Here is a 20,695-nt window from a genome sequence, read left to right as displayed (position 1 = left end):
GCTCCCTCCTTTTTTTCTTTTTCTTCTCCTTTTTCTTCTTCTTCTTCTTCTTCCGCATCCCCCGAGCTCATTCCTACATTTCAGTTCTCTTTACTATTACTTCTCTTCCTTGTTCTCTTTCCTTCTCCTACTCTTAGTCAATATATATATATATATATATATATATATATATATATATATATATATATGTATATAAAATGATACGTTTGAACGCTTAATTATGACCAATGATAAGAGGGTAGAAAATGACGTGGGTGAAACTGTAATGGTTTTGACAATGCGACCACTTCAATCGGATCTTGAAAATTCTCGTTTCTTCTTGATACATCTTCTTGATACAATTTTTACTTTCTATCTTTTTTTCTCTTTTTTCTCTTTCCCTTTTTCTTTCTTAATAAATAAGACAATCTCGTACTGGGTCACAATTAAATATCAATATGATTTCTAATTGTCATAAAATATTGTCTCTTTCTATTTTAAATGTTTACTTATTTATATACATTCAATTTAATCCCTTAAAATTAACTCTTTTTTTCTTTTAATAAATAAGCAATTCTTCTTCTTCTTCTTCTTCTTCTTCTTCTTCTTCTTCTTTCTTTCCTTTTTTTTTTTGTCTTGTTCATTGAAAGTCACTTTAGAGTTTAATTCTAAATAGATGCACTTAAAAAGTAAATGCACTTTTATTATTTGCCTGATGACTTCATACGTCCTTGCTTTAAATGCAGATTTCAATCCAGAGCTAATCATAAGTAAGTCAAGCATGACCCAGTTTGCGCCTTGCGTTCTCCTTCCTCATTTTTATTAGACGGTGACATCTATACAGTACCGATAGACCAAGAGAAACGTCGTTTACATTTAATAACTTTATTAAATGACAATCATCATTTTGCCCGCATTCCACAAAGAGGCACGATCTTACTTTATAAAAGGCGATAACTGTAATAAACCACATTGACTTCTGTGTTCCTATTTTTCTTAGTTATAAAACCCTTATAACATAAATCGGAGTTGTTATACACCGTCTTTCTAATAAGACAATTGTGTAACGAAGAGAAATATAATCGCCCATGGATATTCTTTTATTACTTTTCCAAGAGATAATATTAATAAATTTTTCTCTTAAAAGATTCTTTTGATTATTTTCTATCATTTTGTGATCTCCATTGTAATAATATATATATATATATATTTTGTTTTGTTTCTTTAATCCTTCATACGATTTAAATTATATCTTTTAACATAACACTATTATTTAATCAATTATTCCATTTTTTTTTTTTATATATATATATTTATCTTCAACTTCACTTTGTTATATTTATTATTAATATTATTATTTTATTTATTATTAATATTATATCTATTATTAATATTATTGTTTTATTCTTATGATTTAAGTTATAATATTTTTATTATAATTATTTTAAAATCATTTAAATATATATATATATATATATTTTTTATAAATAAATAAAATTTTATTATTCAATTAATTATTCAATTTTTTACTTTTATCTTTGGCCTCTTAGATAGAAAATTTGAAAATTAATAAATTTTCTTAAAAAAAAAAGAAAAAAAAGATAAAAGAACATTTCTATTTAATGACTTTATACTCCAACGTTTATGTTAATACTATGTCATCTAACAAGAGTATTGCATCAGAGATTGCTTGCGAGATGGCTGCATCAGATGTGTACCCTGATGAAAAGCACAGATTTTATCGGTCTAAATATTACCGATCTTACATCACATCTTGTTGCTTTAGTAATTATATCTAATGCATATATATATATATGTATATATATGTATATATATATATATTTTAATGTATTGATATTATTGATAATACATTATTATTACATAAATATATTACACAATTCTTAATTCGTTTTAATATAATCAATTTATTTGTCAAAAAAAAATTTCAACTTATACATACACCACATCAGATGTTCTCATCTCTTTCTCTCCCTCTCTCTCTCTCTCTCTCTCTCTCTCTCTCTCTCTCTCTCTCTCTCTCTCTCTCTCTCTCTCTCTCTCTCTCTCTCTCTCTCTCTCTCTCTCTCTCTCTCTCTCTCTCTCTGCTTATATTGTAATATTTTATAATTTGATAACACATTCACGCTGATATCACTATCAACAAAATAATGTCATATATTATTTGTACTCAATACTGAATCAATCAATCAAATAGAGAAACATGCTTATATTATTGTTATATGAAAGTTACATCATTTTTCATATAAGAGAAAAAGATAAAAAGAAAACAAGGATACCAACAAAATAGATCATTAAACGGAACGTATTTATATAAAAAAAAAAAAAAAAAAAAAAAAAAAAAAAAAAAAAAAATCTAACTTCTCATCAATGAGCATGAAGATATGATACAATGAACTGTAACAATTTTATCTTCTTTTTCTTTTCTTTTTTTTTTCTTTTTCTTTTTCTTTTTCTTTTTCTTTTCTTTTCTTTTGTTCATACACAACCCATCACCTTAATTTCTTTTTTCCAAGTTAGAAATTATAAATTATTGCCTTACGTGAAACACACGTCGTTCGTCGCGCGTTAAATTTGTAAAAAAATATTATCGTGATAGGACACCCAAAGTGATTTTGTTCGGCAATCCTTCAAGTATTAATGCGTCACAATCAAAGTTTGATTAAATCTGCATTATAAATTTATCTTAATACAACGAAATAATGATAATTAATCTTCATGATTTCATTAGAGATATCATGATACCTAATCTATAAATTCCAAGTCATATTCAACGCCGTCTGCATATATATATATATATATATATATATATATATATATATATATGTATAATATTTTTAATCGAATATGCGTTGCCTTATAGAATATTGTTACCTTAAATAAAATCGTAGTATGTTGAAAAAAAAGGAAACAAAAAAAAAATAAGAAAAAAAAAAGGTAGAAGAGAATAAAGATCTAGTCTATGTAAAAAAAAAAGAAAAAAAAAAAAAATCTCTTGGAAACTAATTAATATGCGTAGGAAACGTTGTTAAATCGAGAGTTAAAACTTTACTTTCCAAACATTCTCCAACCTGAAATAAAAAATATAAAATGAAATATTAAATATGTTATGATTAAAATTACAATGTTTATAAGTTAGTTTTAATTTTTCGACTTTTTTTTTCTCTCTCGCTCTCTTTTTTTTTTTATACTATGCTTGCTTAAAATGACTATTACATAGTAATCTTCATAAGAAATGTAATATGCAATTTATAAAATTGATGCATATATATATATATATATATACATCATGTAAATAAATATCATGTAAATAAATAAATAAATATTGTTAATTAGGGAATTATAATGAAAACTTACATCTGGACAGATCCCTATAAGCGCATCTGCATGCGAATAAAATTCTTCTTTTAACGATATAACAATAGTTTGTAAAGAGCTAGTTTTATCCCGAATGTAACTAGCTACTTTTCCTATATTGGTGTTATCTAAGGCTGCATCGATTTCATCCAAAACGAAGAAAGGTGCTGGCTGAAAGCTAGTGGGGGAGGAAAAAAAAAAAGATCAAAGAAAAAAATTAAAAAGAAAAAATAAGAATAAAATTAAAAATAAAAATAAAAATAAAAGATTTATAAATATTCTTATTAAGTATTCTAATAAGTATAATAAAAATTTTTAATAGGATTACCTATGAATTGCAAATAACAAAGCCAATGCAGCTACAGTTTTCTCTCCTCCGGAGAGATTGGACATAGGTTGAAATCGTTTACCAGGTGCCACGCAATTGTAATTAATTCCATCGAGATAAGGCTCCTCTGGATTTTCTGGTCCAAGGAATGCTTGAGCCGATTGATTTTTTGCTAAACTCTATAATGATTTTAAGTAACAATACAAAAATCATTTGATGAAACCAACAATTCAATTCTACATATATATATATATATATAAATAAATAAATAAATAAATAAATAAATAATAATATAATAATTTTAATATTAACATTTATTATTATTATTTGTTTTTTACTTTTGTATATTTTATTAATTAAATATTTATTATTAATTTTAAACATTAACAAACCTTATAAATAGGATCTATTTCATTAGCTACATGTTCAAAGCACGCCATGAATCTATCATGTCGTTCTTTTTTCACTTTTTCAAATTGAGTTTTTGCCTTTTTTGCTTTTTTACGTGACTGTTCAAATTCCTCGTTCGTTTCTTGTAATTTTTCCTTAGCAAGATACAATTTTTGTATAGCCTAAAAAAAAAAAAGAAAAACATATAAATATATTTTGATATTTTCCATTTAATTGTATCATATATTTATACGTTTCACCTTCATATTAGGGGCTTGTATTCGTTGAATTGTATTTTGCAAATCATTAATTGTCCTTGTCAATTTATCCGTAGTTTTTTTCGTATCCTCCTCTTCGATATCTTTCAAATTTTCTGGTAAAAGTGCATAATCAATAGTAATACGTCTTTCACGTTCATATTGTTGCTGTGTATTTAATGATGAATCAGTGACTGTTTCACTGGCATTAGTCGTACTAGTTTCTCCAGCAATATCTTCCATATTTCCATGAAGCATTGGAATTGCAATGTCTTCCATCTTAATAGAATCAATGAATATTATTAATATATATATCAATATTAATCAATATTAATATATATATATATATATATATATGAACTATCAGAAATGACATATTATCTATAAATAAAAAAAAAAAAAAAAAAAAAAAAAAAAGATTGATACAATTACGAACCTTGCATTGCATTAAAACCGCATGACGTTCTGCCTTCTTCTGTTCTATTTTTGCTTCAATAGAATTCAATTGCTTTTGCGCTGATTGAATATCTTTCGCAATGGTACCGACTTCACGTCGAGCTTTACCTATCTCATCCTCTTTCTGATCGACCTCCATTTTCTTAGCATTGCGCGCCGATTTAAGCTGTTCCATTTGTGTCTCATCGTGATCTATTTCAGCCTTTTGATTAGATTCCGTTTGTCTGGCAGATTCTAATTTATCTTCGGCATCCTGAACTGCACGTTCCCATCTCAAAACATTGCCTGAATTATATTCATATATTAATATTCATATATATATATATATATTTTTTTTTCTTTTCTTTTTTTTTCTCCCCCATATTACAAACAAAAATGCATACTTTCTGTATCACGTTGTTTCTCAAAATCTAATTGATTGTATATACGATTACATTGATTCTCAAATTCCATTCGTTTCTTCGCCCTTTCCTGCTGCGACCTATTATAAAAAAAAAGAAAAAAAAAAAAAAAAAAAAAAAAGAAAAGAAAAAAAAAAGAAAATATAATAACATTATTTAATTATATTATTAAAGTATATATATATGTGTATATATATATATATATATATATATATTACATATTATAATATTGTATTTATATGTATATATAAAAACCTTAATTCTCTTTCCTCATACTGACGTATGTTAGAAACACCAATTTGTTCACAAAAGCTTGCAAATACATCATCCTCAACGTTATTCATTTTTTCTTTAATATTTTGTATTTCTTGATCTCTTTCAGCCATTGTCTTTTCAATTGCAGCTATTGTAGGCTGTGTAATGAAATAAATACATATATATACATATACATATACATATACATATACATATATATACATCTATAATATTTATTAAAAAAAAAAAAAAGAAAAAAAAACTAATAAAAAAGATTAATTTGGGATTGTTACTTACGCCAAACATATTTAGATCACTTTGTAAACTTTCCAATTCTGATTCGTGTTCGGCAATTTGTTTTTTCTATAAAACAAAAATTATGTAATAAATAAAAACAAAAAGATATCTATATATATATATATATGTATATATATATACACTTACATATATATAAATATTAAATGTAATAATACTCACAGTCGCCGTCAAATCACTTTTGTTATATTTTAAGCGAGTTTCGAGGCCACGAATTTGTGATTCGACGGTATTTAATTCGGATTCTTTGCGAGACTTCTTTAATGATTCTCTTAGTTCCTCTGTTAATTTTTCCTATAATAAAATGTACATATAAGATCTTATAATGTTAAATTACACACACACACACACACACACACACAAAACATTGATAAAGTGTAACAATACTTTTTGTGCTTTTAATTGCGACATCTGTTTCTCATCCCATCTCTTTGCTTTCTTAGCTAAATCGAGACTACCACCAGAAATTATTCCAGCTTTTTGATAAAATGTTCCATCTAATGCAACGCACTAGAAATAAATCAAATAATTTCTTTATATCATTATATCATATAAAAAGTATGTCTATGTAAACAATATAATATATTTACATCATATCTGGCCTTTTTGTCCATTTCATAAGCAACCTTATTAGCATCTTCAGGAGTTTCACAAACAAGAGCATTATTCGTAGCAAATAATACAGCTCTGTCAATATCCTTTGGTGAAAAATGTAATACGTCATACAAAAGTTTCACATTTTTAGGTTCCTGAATATTTCTAAAATTATTATTAATGTATTAATATTAAATGATTGTTTCTAATATTGCAAATTAATTTAATAAAAAAATTCATTACCTTAGTCGTTCCTTCAAAGGTTTAGCTTGAATATAATCAAGTGGTAAAAATGTTTCTGGTTCCAAATATTGTTCTTTGAGATATTGAATACATTGTCTGGCAGTTTTTTCAGTATCAACAACGATAGCTTCCATATATTTACCAAGAACCTTTGTAATGGCAACATTGTAACGTTTATGAATCGGCTCGCACATATTATACATACGGTCATACTGCAAAAAAAAAAAAAAAAAAAAAAAAAAAAAAAAGAAAAAATTAGGTTTCCACAATAGAAGTATCATTTTGTTGAATATACTAAAAAAAAAAAAAAAACAAAAAAAAATTGTTTTCATACCACTCCAGGAAATAAACGTTTAAAGTTTTCCACAATTTCAGTCTTCTTCTTAGTTCTGGACACTTCGTGTTTGTCAACCTTTGCATCACCAAGTTGTTCCGAAATACTTTCCAATTCTCTTTGCAAATTTTGTATTTTATCCTTAGATGTACCAACGTCCGATTGTAAATCAGCCCTAAGCTTCTTTTGATCTTCCAATGCAGCTTCGGACGTTCTTATGTGTTCTTCTAATTTTTCTACTCTTTTCATAGCTTCATCTCGCATATGACCTTTTTGCTTATGTTTATTCTCTATTTCAGTTTTCTTTCTACCCTCATTATCGAGCCTATCTTGATCAGACTTTTGTTCTCGATTAATGGAATCAAGAAGTTGTAAATATCTTGCTGATTGCTTGCCCGCTTCTTCCTTCAAACGATTATATTCGCGAACCTAAAAATATCAATCAGATTTTGTTTTTTCTTTTTTTAAGTTATATTTATTTTTTTTTTTTTTTTTTTTTTTTTTATATATAAAAAGTATATGTAAATACTTGTTCATCCTCAAGCTGCACATCCCTTCCCTGTAACTGAGACTGTCCAGCTATACTTGCTTCATAAGCAGCTTTGGCTTCTTCGACCTGTCGAAGTTCTTCTTGGAGTTCATGTATGTCCTTTTTATGAGCCTCATCGGCGATACGTGCCTGTGCCAATGATTTTCTAGCTGATTCGACTTTTTTCTGCATATGTGCTACACGTTCCTTCGCTTTAATAAATGTTGGTCTTTTTTTTGTAATCTCTACTTCAACTTCCCTAATGTCCTGTTCTATTTTTGCCAAATCACGACCCAATTTGCCAGCTTCCTTTTTCTTCTCTTTCAAAAGTTCCTCCGCCTTTTCCTTCTTCTTTTCAATCTTTTCTATCTCATGTTGTTTCTTTTTCTGTGCTACTTCCAAATTTTCAATACTTTTTTCATTATGAAAAAGACGAAATAATTGCAGCTCAACTTGCTTCTCTATCTAAATATCGTAGAATCAATAATTAATTAAAAATGATAAATAATATTTAATTAATAATATATAATAAAAATTAACATACATATTCCTCCTTAAGACGTTGATATTTTTCTGCTTCTTCCTTTTCCAATTTAGCCTCTTTTCTTTCTGCAGCAATGCCTTTCTTTTTTTGATATGAAAATTGAGTTTCCTCTTCGGCTTTTAACATTTCTGTTCGCAATCTAAAAAAAAAAAAAAAAAAAAAAAATATAAATTCACATTGATTAATATTATGCATTCCAAGACAAATGAAAAATATAATAATTAATTATTAAAGTAATCATAGACTTTACCTTTCATATTCTGCCTTTAAGGCACCAGAATTACTAATTTCTTCAAATAATGCAGTACGTTCCTTTGGATTTTTCATAGCTATTGATTCAACGGCACCTTGAAACACTAAAAAGTTTTTAGCTTTTACATTAATTCCTAATTGTTCCAATTCATTCAGATAAACTTGACTTGTGACGACCTATTATAAAAAGAAAATAATAAATCAGAACTCTATATTCTAATTAAATAAGAATGATTTATTATAAACGTTTTTTTTTCCTTTCTTGTTTCTTTTTCTATTTAATTTATCTTAGCTTATTGATATTTCTCACATTATTATTAATTCTATGCTCAGAAGAAGATCCTTGAACGGAACGCATGAAACTCTTCTCATTACCATCTTCTAATTCAAATACTGCTGTTACAGATGCACTATAACATAAACGTGCAATTAATTATTATAACAATGAAAAAAAAAATATATATATATATACAGTAAATGTTATTATAAATTATTAATGAAAATAAATTTACCTTCTTGCTACTGGCATTCCTATTGAAGCACCATGGATAAGTTCACTAAATCTTTTAACCCGTAAACTGCTAGTCTTTTCTCCCATAACAAAACTAATTGCATCCATAAAATTGGATTTACCTTGAAGTCAATAAAATATATCAAATATCGTCGTACAGCTGGGTCTATTGTCATACATAATAAAAATGTTGATATACAAAATCATAACCTACCGGATCCATTTGGTCCGACAACTGCAGTAAACGATTTCAATGGACCAATGATAAGCTTTCCTTTATACGATTTAAAGTTTTCTACTTCAATATGTTTTAAAAACGCAGGCATTTTAAAAATTATTAAAATAAATTATATGTATCATCAAAAGAGTTCAATTGGCGCCACAAAATGTTCAACACAAGCGAACATTGTTCATCAATCTGAATCAGTCCTGCCAACTTTTTTTAAATCATAATACGATGATGCTTGATAATTATATAAAAACGTTATAAAAGATAATAGTAATTATATTGAAATTATATATATATATATATATATATATACAATTTCGTATAAAGATAATAATTTATATAATTATATTCTGATTTATTTCCATCATATATTATATTAATACATACAATTGAGTCAACGTGCAATATATATTATTATATTATTATTCTTGATATACTTGTTGATTCATTGATCAAAAAAAAAAAAAAAAAAAAAAAGAATAAAAATAAAAATAAAAATAAAAATAAAAAAAAAAGTTCTCAGAACTCACATTAACCTTAAAATTATCAATATTCACAGATAATAAACATTTTATTATATATAAATAATATATGTTTCATATTGTTTTTTATTCTATCAAATGTTTCAAACAAATATATTAACAGAAAATTTTATAAATAATAAAAGATATGTTTTTTATCTATGGCAAATTATAATAACAAGTGTGTAGATGTTGGGAAAAAACAAACAAAAAAAAAATAACCAACTAAGCTAGTAAGAATATTACTATATATATATATATATATATATATATATATATATATATATATATGAATAAAAGAAACTTTTCATAGTTTTTAAACTTTAATATGTTCGGCTAAAGAGCAAGAAAGTCCTGTATTATCTGGCTCAACATTAAGTTCTTTTACAATTCCATCCTCAACGACCATTGAATAACGTTTGCTTCGTTTTCCACCTAAGACTGGTAAATCAACAGATAGTTCTAAAGCATCAGCAAAGGCACCATTTGGATCTGCCAGCATTCGTACCTATAAATTAGAAAATAATAAATCAAATATAACATGCATATATATATATATAAAATAATTTATAAATAAATATAAAAAGCATAGGAAATTAGATTTAAGTCATTGTATACCTTTCCTGATGTGCCTTGTTCCTTACCCCAGGCAGCCATAACAAATGCATCATTTACACTGACACAGTAAATATCATTGATTCCCTTACTTTTTAATTCATTAGCTTTTTGAACAAAACCAGGCAAATGAGTCTAAATAAAAGAGATAAAATTAATACAAGATGATATATATATATATATATATATATATATATATATATGTATGTATGTTTTCATAAAAGGATATAGAAAAAAGAAATTGTACCTTAGAACAACCTGGAGTAAAAGCACCAGGTACTGCGAAAATAATTATTTTCTTTCCGGCACTGAGTTTTGCTAGATTTACTTTATTAGCCGGAGTATCCTCGAATAGATCAACCGACGGTAATTTGCTACCAACCTAAATAAAAATAATAATTAATGTTATAAATATATTATTATCAATAATAAATGTTATCGTATAAATGAACGATTTCTAATATTATTAATATCAAAAGAAACATTATTATTCTATTCAATAGTTAAATATTTAATTCTCTTTTTATATTTATTAAATTTAATGACACACGTCGTCAATAATTAATTAATTAATTATTCAAAAGATATTTTTATGTTCATTTGAATCTATTAATTAGAAAAGACAAAAAAAAAGAAAAACAAAAAAAAAAAATAATGAGAAAGAAAAAATTAAATTAAATCTTTTATTAGAAAAATTTTATATTAATAAATTGTAAATTATTTTACAATTTGGTATATTATCTCTCTCTTTCTCTCTCTCTTTTTTTCATTTTGTAATTATTAAATAAAATTGAATGTACATTTTAACTTACAGTGATAGTCATGTTTCGCAACGATAAATGAAAATTTCGAACGAGACAACCTAATGATGACTTATCGCGAACAGTAATGAAACGTTTTACGATTTGATTCATCTGTTTAAATGAAAAAAAGTACTCCTGTTAACGAAATATCACTCAGTATATCAAGATATGTATATTATCGATCACCACAAAAGAACGATATCGCACGAAAACACTTGACTTCTCTAAATGAAGCCGGCAGAAAATCTTCTATTGCGCAATGTCCTATTATATAAAACATATAGGAATATTCATTGAAAATAACAAATAAAAATAATCATTTCTTCCATCATTCATTTTATTTACGTAGTGACGATGATATATATATATATATATATATATATATATATATATATATACATATACATATATTTTTATTTATTGATTTTGTTTTTTTTTTTGTCCTAAGTTTGCGTTATTCATTTTCATTCAAGTATTATTTATTATAAAGTCAATTACACAATCACTTGTGTTGGACAATTTATAAAGATGGTGAACTTTGTTATTGCACAAAGTTGAATAATTATGCTTATCGGCATATACATGATTCATTCTAATATTATTCGAAAAGTTTAGTGTTCTTTTTTTTTTTCTTCCCCTCCATAAATTAATTCCTATGTTATAAAGATGAATATCATAAAAAATATTGACATAAGGGATTAATATAATTTAAGATATAAGATGAACAAGTGTAATAGGAAAACATTGTCCTCATTATAGGTCCATTGCATCGATATATGAGTTTGTATATATCATATTTATTACCGTTTAACCTAACAAATCGATCGATGTACAATAGTAATATTAGTACGTAATAATTATAGTAGTAAATTTGTGATAAGTAAGAAAAAACTATATACCAGATTTTTCTGAAGATGGTATTAATTGAAAAGCGTTTATAATTTTAAAAACTTCATAATTCATATCTAATGATTATTTAAGAAAAACGAACGATCGATTAGAAGAAAAAAAATATAACGAAAATATGTTTAATGGTTAATAGTCAGATCGAAACAATGTTGCCATCTGCAACTTTTATAATTAGACTATCGGTCGGTTAAGTAGGATCCTGTTTTACCATCAGTTAGTAAAAGTAGGAAAAGAAAATCATATATCAGAAATATATTATAATTTTCTCCGCCGTAAGTGCAACTATCAATACCGGGAAATATATCTAAGCGAGAACTTTTTAAATTGTTTTTCAATAAATACCGAGCTATAAACAGAAACTTTATAAAAATTAAAAAAGATTAACTTAAAGTATATATGATGTTAAATAGTTTAATGAGTATAATTAAAAAATCTCAAAAATTTTTGAAACTCAATATTTCGATAACATTATACCAGGTAAAAGATTTCAGGATATAACAGAATTTCGTACGAATTAACAATTTTGTAAAGTCAATATGAAAAATGAAATAAAAAGAAAAGCGAGATTATGAGAAATGATAATGAACGAAAACAAAAAAATTGCTTCGCTATTGGTCATTGTACCTCAATCAATATTAGATATATTTTATGGATGTATGATCACGTCTCAAACTAAACATACACTGCTCACTTACATGAAAATCGGCAATGGAAGTACGAGCTTCTCTTTTGCCGCCAAGTTTCAGGTGTGCCAATATACGAAACTTTGTATTTCACAAAGACAGTGTTTATACCAAGTGGATCAAGATAAAATTTTCAATTAATTTTCATGGGCAGAATTACGTTTTAAAAAATAAAGATTTAAGAGAGAACGAAAAGCTTAATTTTTATGCATAAACTATTTTTGTTTTATACAAATTTTTTTTTTTCAAGCAAAATAAAGCTTTTCGAAAACTTCGAAAAAAATTCATGTCAAAGACGGTTAGGAATTGTAAATATTTTTAAATCATTATAAAATTAAAATTGAGAATAACTTTATCATTGGTTAAGACGCAATGATTCAATACCATATTTGTATTGGCTTATTGCAGATTTTCAAGAAATTAAAATATATTTAAAATGCAAAATACAATAATCTCTTTTAACTTTCATTAATTGACAATTTGTAATTAATAACAAGGATCATCATTTTATTATTTAAATATTAATTTTTCTGAATTCATTTCTTTTTTTATTTATTTTCCTTTTCTTTTCTTTTTTTGTTTTTTTTTAATGCACATTGGTTGGCAAGGCTGCAACGTAATTAGTATTTGTATTTGTATCTGTCTAATAATTCAAAGTGTGTTTATTGTTTATAACTCTTACCACTGTGGTTTTTAACGTATAGCTTGAAATAATTTAATGAATAATGCATGAGTGAAAAGTGTATCGTTTCATCATTAAAATGACAGAAAGTAATACGGCTATAAAGTATACTGACGATGAAGCGTTTCTTCTGTCACATAGTATTGAAAAGTAAAAATTATTTGTTCTTTTTTTTTTTTTTTTTTTTTTTTATAATGTCTATTATAATTCTGTCGTAATAAGATGTAAATTGTTATTGAAATGAACATTCTTTTGCAGTATAAAAAGACATAAAAAAAATAATGCAGTTGATTCGTCAACGTCAAAACAAATTTTTAATGAAGATGATAGACATTCTGATATATCACTTGATGAATCCTTTAAACAGGTATGAAATATTTGTTTGTAAGACAAATTATAAATGATTTAAAATATAACTTATTATTAAGTATCAATCGAATATATATATATATATATATTTATATGTATATAATGTATGTATATGTATATATATGTTTTAATATTTGTATTACAGGTAACCCATAAAAAAAAGAAAAATATGGAATCAATAGAAGCTGTCAATGAATTTATAGTAACATCAAGAACACCAACTCGTTTATCGCATAGCTTTATACAATCCTGGGTAAATACTGGTTATTTACCATATCAAGCATATATAAATAATGGTGAATATTCTGGTACAGGTTCGTTGAATCCAAAACTATCTTCTTATATAACCTGTGATATACCTAATGCCACATCTATATGTAGATCAAACGGTAAAGAGCTATGTAATAATAGTTCAAATTGTAGTTCTGTTGATACTGCTGCATATATTTTATCAAATACAAATGTTAAAAAAAAAACAGAAACCGTTGCTATTATTATGGATACTAAATGTTCTAGCAAAATTTCTTTTCGAAATGCATTACATGGTAATATATCCTGTGAAAATACTGAGACACCAGTTATGCAGGATAAGTTGAATAACATTGTTGTAGATTCCAATGTTTCTACGAGCTTATCTGCATTAAACAAGTCTAATGCTAATATAAAACATTTGAAAAATCAAAGATTAGAAAGTAAGAATCTAATGGAAAAAGAATTACAATCAACAATATCCCATAGTGAGGATGACAATGAAAATGAAATTTGTGAAAATAACAAACAAGGAAATGATATTAATTTTAATAATAAAAGAAAATTTATACAAAATACAATGAAAGAATCTGTAAATGTAAAAAAGTCACTAAGTCTTCCTTTTGAAGGTTCCTTAAATGATTTAAGAAATATTCGACAAAAGAAATTGTACAGCGGTAGAGATTCTCCTACTGATATCATAGTAGCACGATTTAAGGAAAATGATATAAATGAAATGAAAAAGGATTTACATCCTGCCTTTAGAAGTAGTCCACCTATTGAAAAGGCACAAAAAAAGATATTGCAGAAAAAGAGAAAAACTAAATTCTGTTTAAATAATTCTCTGAATAAATTTATTAACATTAGTGGAAGTAGTGATATGGATAAAGACATGCATGTAGCAAAACGTCAAAGGATTACCACAGATATTGCAAAAGATATTCCAGGAATTTCTCAAAATTCAGTAAATGAGAGGTTATTTATGTCATGTAATGCATTAAAGGAGCAAATAAAACGTTTTTCAATTTCTGATTATATTATTGTTAAAAGTACGAAACAACAGGTTACCAAACTTAATGAGAAGAAAACATTTGGAAAAAGAGAACAAAGTAAAAATAATATTAATTTAAATTTACATAATGCATTGTTACATGAAAATCTTAATCCTTATATTATTTTGGAACGTTTATCAGAAGAAACTTTGAAACATTACACGAGAAAAGAAGAAAATACGTGTATTCAAATTGAAGAATTAAAGGAAAATGATCAGATTGAAAATAGGGAAAAGGATATGGATGAAAACAATATTGAAGTACGTTCAAATGATACAAGAAGCACAATTGTCCTTTCTAGACAAGGAAATATAAATATAGATATTGTTGATAGTGATGTAAGTACTATCATTATCTACAATCGTAAGGATTTATCATCTAGTAATCATCCTGAGAGTGACTGTTCAACTGTTATATTAAATACTTCTTTATATTTATCAAATACTAATAAGACGGATAATAATCAATCGGATGAAAATTTAAATGATATAAAATTGAAACGATTGCGACCTGTTGTAGTCCTTGAACAGATACAAATACAATTAAATCCTCAAATTTCAAATGAGATTAAACAGCCTAAAAAAATTGTCAAACGTAAGAATGCGAAAAGAGAGAAGCGCAATAGATCAAAGAAAAATTCAAAACGCATGTCTTCGTCCATTGACAAAAGAAAACAAATGATAAATTATAATTCGACTAGCGTGCTTTTTGACAAAATATTACAACCAGTTGTTGTATTAGAAAAATGTATAAATCTTGAGAAACATGTTCAAAATCAAAATCAAATTCATGATACCTCCAATATATATGATACAATACGTGCTACATCATCTAAAGAAAAACAATTAACTAAATTGACAAATATTGATAATAAATTGTTGAAGAAACCGATTGTTAAATTACAACGTTTGCCATTGATGATTACAGAATATATAAATAAGCTCTCAGAAATGTATAATAGTACTGACAAACAATTGAATAAAAGTGATACATCGGACAAAAATAATAAACTTAATAAAGATTACGTTAAGAGAAATAGAAGAAATTTAAATGATGAGAATAATATGTCTACAGGTAATTCAAGCATAGATAGCTCAGAGAAAATGGAACAAATGAAAAAGAGGAGGGAACGTAGAAAAAAATTTAAACATAAAAAAAATTTGCCATTCTTTCGTACTTGTGAAAATTATTCCGATTCTCATTTAGATTCTGATACGGATTTTGATTCAGATGTACCGCTTATACATTGTATTTTTAATGTTTATGATGAAAAATATCAAAACCGATTAAGACGGAAGTGCAGCGCAAGATCAAAATTTAATCAACAATGCATGTTAACTGATAATACCGATGAAAAAAATACATCAATGATATCTAAACCCAATTCTCTTAAAAATCTATCTATTATAAAAAATATAAATAGTGTATTAAATCATTCAAAAAGTAAGAATACCAAAGTTAATATGACATGTTCTAATAAAAAACAAGATAAAACTTCAATGAATAATATAACAAATAAAAATAATAATTCCAAACGAAAAAACAATATAATTGAGAGTAATGATGAAACATTTGATGTTAATAAAGATAGTATTAAAAGATTTACTTTCTGTACAAAAGCGTATGACTCTGATTCAGATTGAAACTTAGACAAATATTAAACAATTCATCGATTAGAAATACAGATTTTGAGAATAATTAATTAAAGAATGTTTATTAGGAAAGAAATATCATAATAATCATTAATATTAAATATATTAATTGTATTCTTTGTAATTGTATTATCGAAGTAATATGTACATCTATTATTAGACTATACATTCTTTAATATTGCCGAATATAATAAAAATCACATCACAACAAAATCAGCCATTTTGTGTAATAAATAAACATAATAAGAACGAAATTATTTATAAAGCAAAAGTATGATATAAATTAATATAAAGTGAGAAGAGATTTGATTGAAGGAAAAAAAGAGATAAAGAAAAAAGAAACAAAACAAAACAAAAAAAAACACAAAAAAAAGGAAAAAAGAAAAAAAAAAAGAAAAAAGAAAAAACAAAAAAAGTAAAAATAGACTTTGTCTCTTACTTATCTCATTGCTACTCCTAATACATGCCGACCGGTTAATTTCAAATGGAAAATCTGAGAAACTGGCCGTCCATTTAACGCAATCGATTTTGATTTAATGCATTTGAAACCTGCGCCTTTGATTTCTTTCATAAAGTCGTAATTCAAATGACAATTTCCAAACAACGAGGGCCACAAACCAGATCGCGTTAACAATATTTGAAGCCAACGTACGATATAACCTTTTTTTTCGGGAACATGCTCCATAAAAATATATTTTCCATTCTGAAAATAATAAATGCACATTGTTAAAAATGTAATAGTAAGAAAAGAAAAGAAAAGGAACGAACGAACGAACGAACAATACAGAAATTTTTATCGATAAAATAATTTCAATAAATTCGATCGAGATCACGTTTGAAAAAAAAAAATTATATATATATATGCATACGTTGAAAAATCATTTATCGCAATTCGGATTTATGAATCTTAACCAATAAAAAAAAATTCGTTTCGACGTTAACCTTCCTCAATCGTTTTTCTTTTATTTTTTTTTTTCTTTTCTTTTCTTATTTACAAAGAAAGGGCTAATTTTGTATGGCTTTTTTTTTTTTTTTTTTTTTTTTTTTTTGGAATATGTTACGATATTCTTTTTTTTTCTTTTTTTTTCTTCTTTTTTTTTTTTAAATTCATTATGATAAATATAAAATTATACTATAAATATGATTGGTCGAACGGATTGTAACCATCAACCAATCCTATTATCCGATTGGTCGATAAACTTATTTCCTTTATTTAATATCTTTACGATCGTTATAACCGTTAGAAACTAGTTATGTACATAATTTAAATCAAATGAGACGCATTATAATCTTACCGGTGCAAGTATCCTTTTGATTTCATCGAACGTGTTTAATGGTGATTTTATCGAACAGAAAGATCTAATCGATACGACTACATCGACCGTTCCACTTTTTATTTGTTTTAAATTACTACCATCGCCAATTATAAGACGTTCGACGTTAATATGCCCAAATTCCAAGGTACGATTTTTATCGTTAAGATATTCGGCTAACCTTACGTTCCAATCAACACCGATAAAGTGAGTATTGTTTGGATAAAATTGAATATTATCGCCTGCAAATATTCTTTAGATTAATAAACAATAATTTCTTCGGTGTATCGTATCGAAAAAAAAAAAAAACCACGAAAATTACAAAAGCATTTATTTTCGTATTATTTCAACTATTGAACTATTTTTAATTTTGAGAACCATTAATAACGAACTTTTCAAAATTATGCATACTTTTCATATATATATATATATATGAAATATATATATATATATATATATACACACACATATATTTGTGAAAAATTCGTTATTAGTGGTTCTCAAAGCTAACTAATTGAATAATATGTATAATACAAATGCGATTATTAATTCTTTATAAAATAAAACAAGATTTTCCAATAATAGATCTTAACTAAGAAGCTATTGAAATAAATTAAAATATAATTAAACGAATTAATTACATAATTATAACGATATATTAAAAAGAAAATCTATCATAATTGGCTTTCTATTAACTTTTTAAAATGATCACTGATTTATTATATATGTATATATATATATACGTATACAATTTTGTATTTTGTACGTGTGTGCGTGCATGTGTGTGTGTGTTTGTGTGTGTGTGTATGTGTGTATACAATTATGCACCTGTTTTAACGCCTATTTCGAGCAATCTAATGCATCCCATAGATTTTAATAATTCGTCGTTCGATACTATTGTTTCAAGTATTTTAAATAATTCCTTTTTGTAAGGGAACGCAAGCTCGGCAAATTCCAATTCGAAACCAACGAGATATGATTCGTAAACGATCTCGCATAATTTCATCCAATTTCGAACGATCATTAATATTAATATAAAAATGATTATGATTATTTTCCCATAGAATGTCGCAGTGTCTCTCAACCATAAATCACTGTTACTCATGATTCGAATATATATATATATATATATATATATATATATGTATATGTATATATATATATATATATGTATATGTATATGTATATATATATATATATATATATATATATTTATTTATATGCAATTACGTTTATATAGGTAATAACGACACAAAAAATATATTTTATATAAATTTCTCAATATATGTATATATTTCTTTTTCAATATAACGTAAGATGATTATAAAACACTTTTCATGCGTTCCCGAGAGAATTCAAATATATACTGAAGAATATTAAACATTGAGCACTCGATAAGATAAGGATTACAAAGTTCGCGATGGAAATATTTATACATAATGTTCAATTTGAATTACGCATTTTTTAATGAAAATATTTGCACTTTTGATCTTGGCTTTTTTTCTTTTCTTTTTTTCTTTTTTCTTTTTTTTTTTCCTTTTTTATCCTTCCTTTTATTATGTTTTTCTCGTGACTTATACGATTTTCTGTTAATAAATAATAAAAGCGATACCGATATCGATATTAAGTGGATTCTATTGATAACAATGTTGCAACGACAAATATAAAAGATTTAAGCGCATTTTTTTATCCTTTTTTTTGTTTTTCGTATTCATTTACTTATTTCTTTTGTTTTTTTTTCCTCCTTTTTTAATAGTTAAATCGCATTGCCAGTGATTTAAAAAAAAAATGTTGAAACGATCGTTTATATATATATATATTTGTTATTATTAATTATAAATATAATATTTATCTTTAATTTAATATATTAATAATACTTTGATATTTAAGATAATAATATTATTATAATATTTAGTTTTATGTATATATCTATGTGTATATATATATATATTTTTTTTAATATTATTATAGTACACACATTATATATATATATATTTATGTATATATAATATTTATTTTTAATTTAATTTAATTTATTAATAATAATTTCATATTTAAAATAATAATAATAATATATATATGTTTTTGTTCATATAAAAAAATTAATTGCTTATTCATCGTGTGTTCAACTGACATAATAGATATATATATATATATATATATATATATATATATATATATATATATATATATAGAAAGAGAAAGAGAGATTTCGCGTAATTTAAATATTTTTCATTGCTCTGAGTGAGATCGAGTAGATAAAACAAGGATGTGCTTCGTGCTCAGCAATAAGCTACACCAAGAAAAGAGAGAGAGAGGAGAGAGAAAAAAGAGAGTGAGAGGGAGTTCCTCTCTATACTCTTGAAAGATTTTCACCTTTCACGCGTTTAAAATGATAATCTTTTGCTGAGGCTAGCATTTCCCTGAGGGCGTTCAACAACTTCACATTGGAAAGAGTTGTCGTTTGCGATAGAGAGTAAAGAAAAGAAAGGAGAAAAGAAAAGGAAATGGAAGAGAAAAAGAAAAGATAAGAAAGAAGCAAATTATAGAAAAAAGAAATACAATCGGATTTGTCATCTTTCGTTGTCTTATATTTGAAAAATGAAGAAAAGAGAAACGAAAGAATGAAAAATGTGTAACAAAAAAATAATCCTTTTCCAGCGAATTTTCGTTTTATTAACGAAATAACGGCAGATGCTTGATGATCGTTAGATTGTTAGATCGTTAATGATCTTTTTGTGTATACTACCTACGTGTTTCTCTCTCTCTCTCTCTCTCTCTTTCTCTCTTTCTTTCTCTCTCTCGTTTTTTTTCTTTCTTTTTTTTTTTGCTATTAAAAGAAACGGACACATAGG

The 20,695-nt window shown here is 25.6% G+C and overlaps 4 protein-coding genes across 5 annotated transcripts; 1 reads left to right on the top strand and 3 right to left on the bottom strand.

Moving 5' to 3' along the window:
• Nucleotides 1-2,354: 2,354 nt before the first annotated feature.
• Nucleotides 2,355-9,181, bottom strand: SMC1 (structural maintenance of chromosomes 1). The gene is made up of 20 exons (XM_035868616.2): nucleotides 8,978-9,181; nucleotides 8,765-8,885; nucleotides 8,563-8,662; nucleotides 8,251-8,429; nucleotides 8,001-8,139; nucleotides 7,457-7,921; nucleotides 6,928-7,356; nucleotides 6,594-6,805; nucleotides 6,347-6,515; nucleotides 6,144-6,266; nucleotides 5,919-6,050; nucleotides 5,739-5,804; nucleotides 5,442-5,599; nucleotides 5,169-5,266; nucleotides 4,766-5,070; nucleotides 4,333-4,608; nucleotides 4,075-4,254; nucleotides 3,683-3,861; nucleotides 3,355-3,532; nucleotides 2,355-3,068 (listed from the first exon to the last, which is right to left on the bottom strand). The coding sequence occupies exons 1-20, from the start codon at nucleotides 9,087-9,089 to the stop codon at nucleotides 3,000-3,002; spliced, it is 3,690 nt and encodes a 1,229-aa protein (XP_035724509.1). The 5' UTR covers nucleotides 9,090-9,181; the 3' UTR covers nucleotides 2,355-2,999.
• Nucleotides 9,182-9,770: 589 nt separating this feature from the next.
• Prx5 (Peroxiredoxin 5) lies at nucleotides 9,771-11,198 on the bottom strand. The gene is made up of 4 exons (XM_035868464.2): nucleotides 10,941-11,198; nucleotides 10,376-10,510; nucleotides 10,132-10,263; nucleotides 9,771-10,021 (listed from the first exon to the last, which is right to left on the bottom strand). The coding sequence occupies exons 1-4, from the start codon at nucleotides 11,040-11,042 to the stop codon at nucleotides 9,830-9,832; spliced, it is 561 nt and encodes a 186-aa protein (XP_035724357.1). The 5' UTR covers nucleotides 11,043-11,198; the 3' UTR covers nucleotides 9,771-9,829.
• A 1,451-nt stretch (nucleotides 11,199-12,649) lies between these two features.
• LOC118442415 (uncharacterized) lies at nucleotides 12,650-16,656 on the top strand. Of its 2 annotated transcripts, none has more exons than XM_085664041.1 (3): nucleotides 12,650-12,821; nucleotides 13,464-13,572; nucleotides 13,720-16,656. In XM_085664041.1, the coding sequence occupies exons 1-3, from the start codon at nucleotides 12,730-12,732 to the stop codon at nucleotides 16,516-16,518; spliced, it is 3,000 nt and encodes a 999-aa protein (XP_085520167.1). In that variant the 5' UTR covers nucleotides 12,650-12,729; the 3' UTR covers nucleotides 16,519-16,656. The 2 variants fall into 2 exon arrangements, with proteins under 2 accessions (XP_085520167.1, XP_035723868.1); XM_035867975.2 differs by lacking the exon at nucleotides 12,650-12,821 and adding an exon at nucleotides 12,886-13,355.
• A 52-nt stretch (nucleotides 16,657-16,708) lies between these two features.
• LOC118442418 (thiol S-methyltransferase TMT1A-like) lies at nucleotides 16,709-18,996 on the bottom strand. The gene is made up of 3 exons (XM_035867978.2): nucleotides 18,669-18,996; nucleotides 17,823-18,082; nucleotides 16,709-17,230 (listed from the first exon to the last, which is right to left on the bottom strand). The coding sequence occupies exons 1-3, from the start codon at nucleotides 18,943-18,945 to the stop codon at nucleotides 16,967-16,969; spliced, it is 801 nt and encodes a 266-aa protein (XP_035723871.1). The 5' UTR covers nucleotides 18,946-18,996; the 3' UTR covers nucleotides 16,709-16,966.
• Nucleotides 18,997-20,695: the final 1,699 nt, after the last annotated feature.

This window comes from Vespa mandarinia, chromosome 24, assembly GCF_050613455.1.
Source record: "Vespa mandarinia isolate Hongniang chromosome 24, ASM5061345v1, whole genome shotgun sequence".
NCBI lineage: Eukaryota > Metazoa > Arthropoda > Insecta > Hymenoptera > Vespidae > Vespa > Vespa mandarinia.
This window is presented reverse-complemented; position numbering and strand designations above follow the sequence as displayed.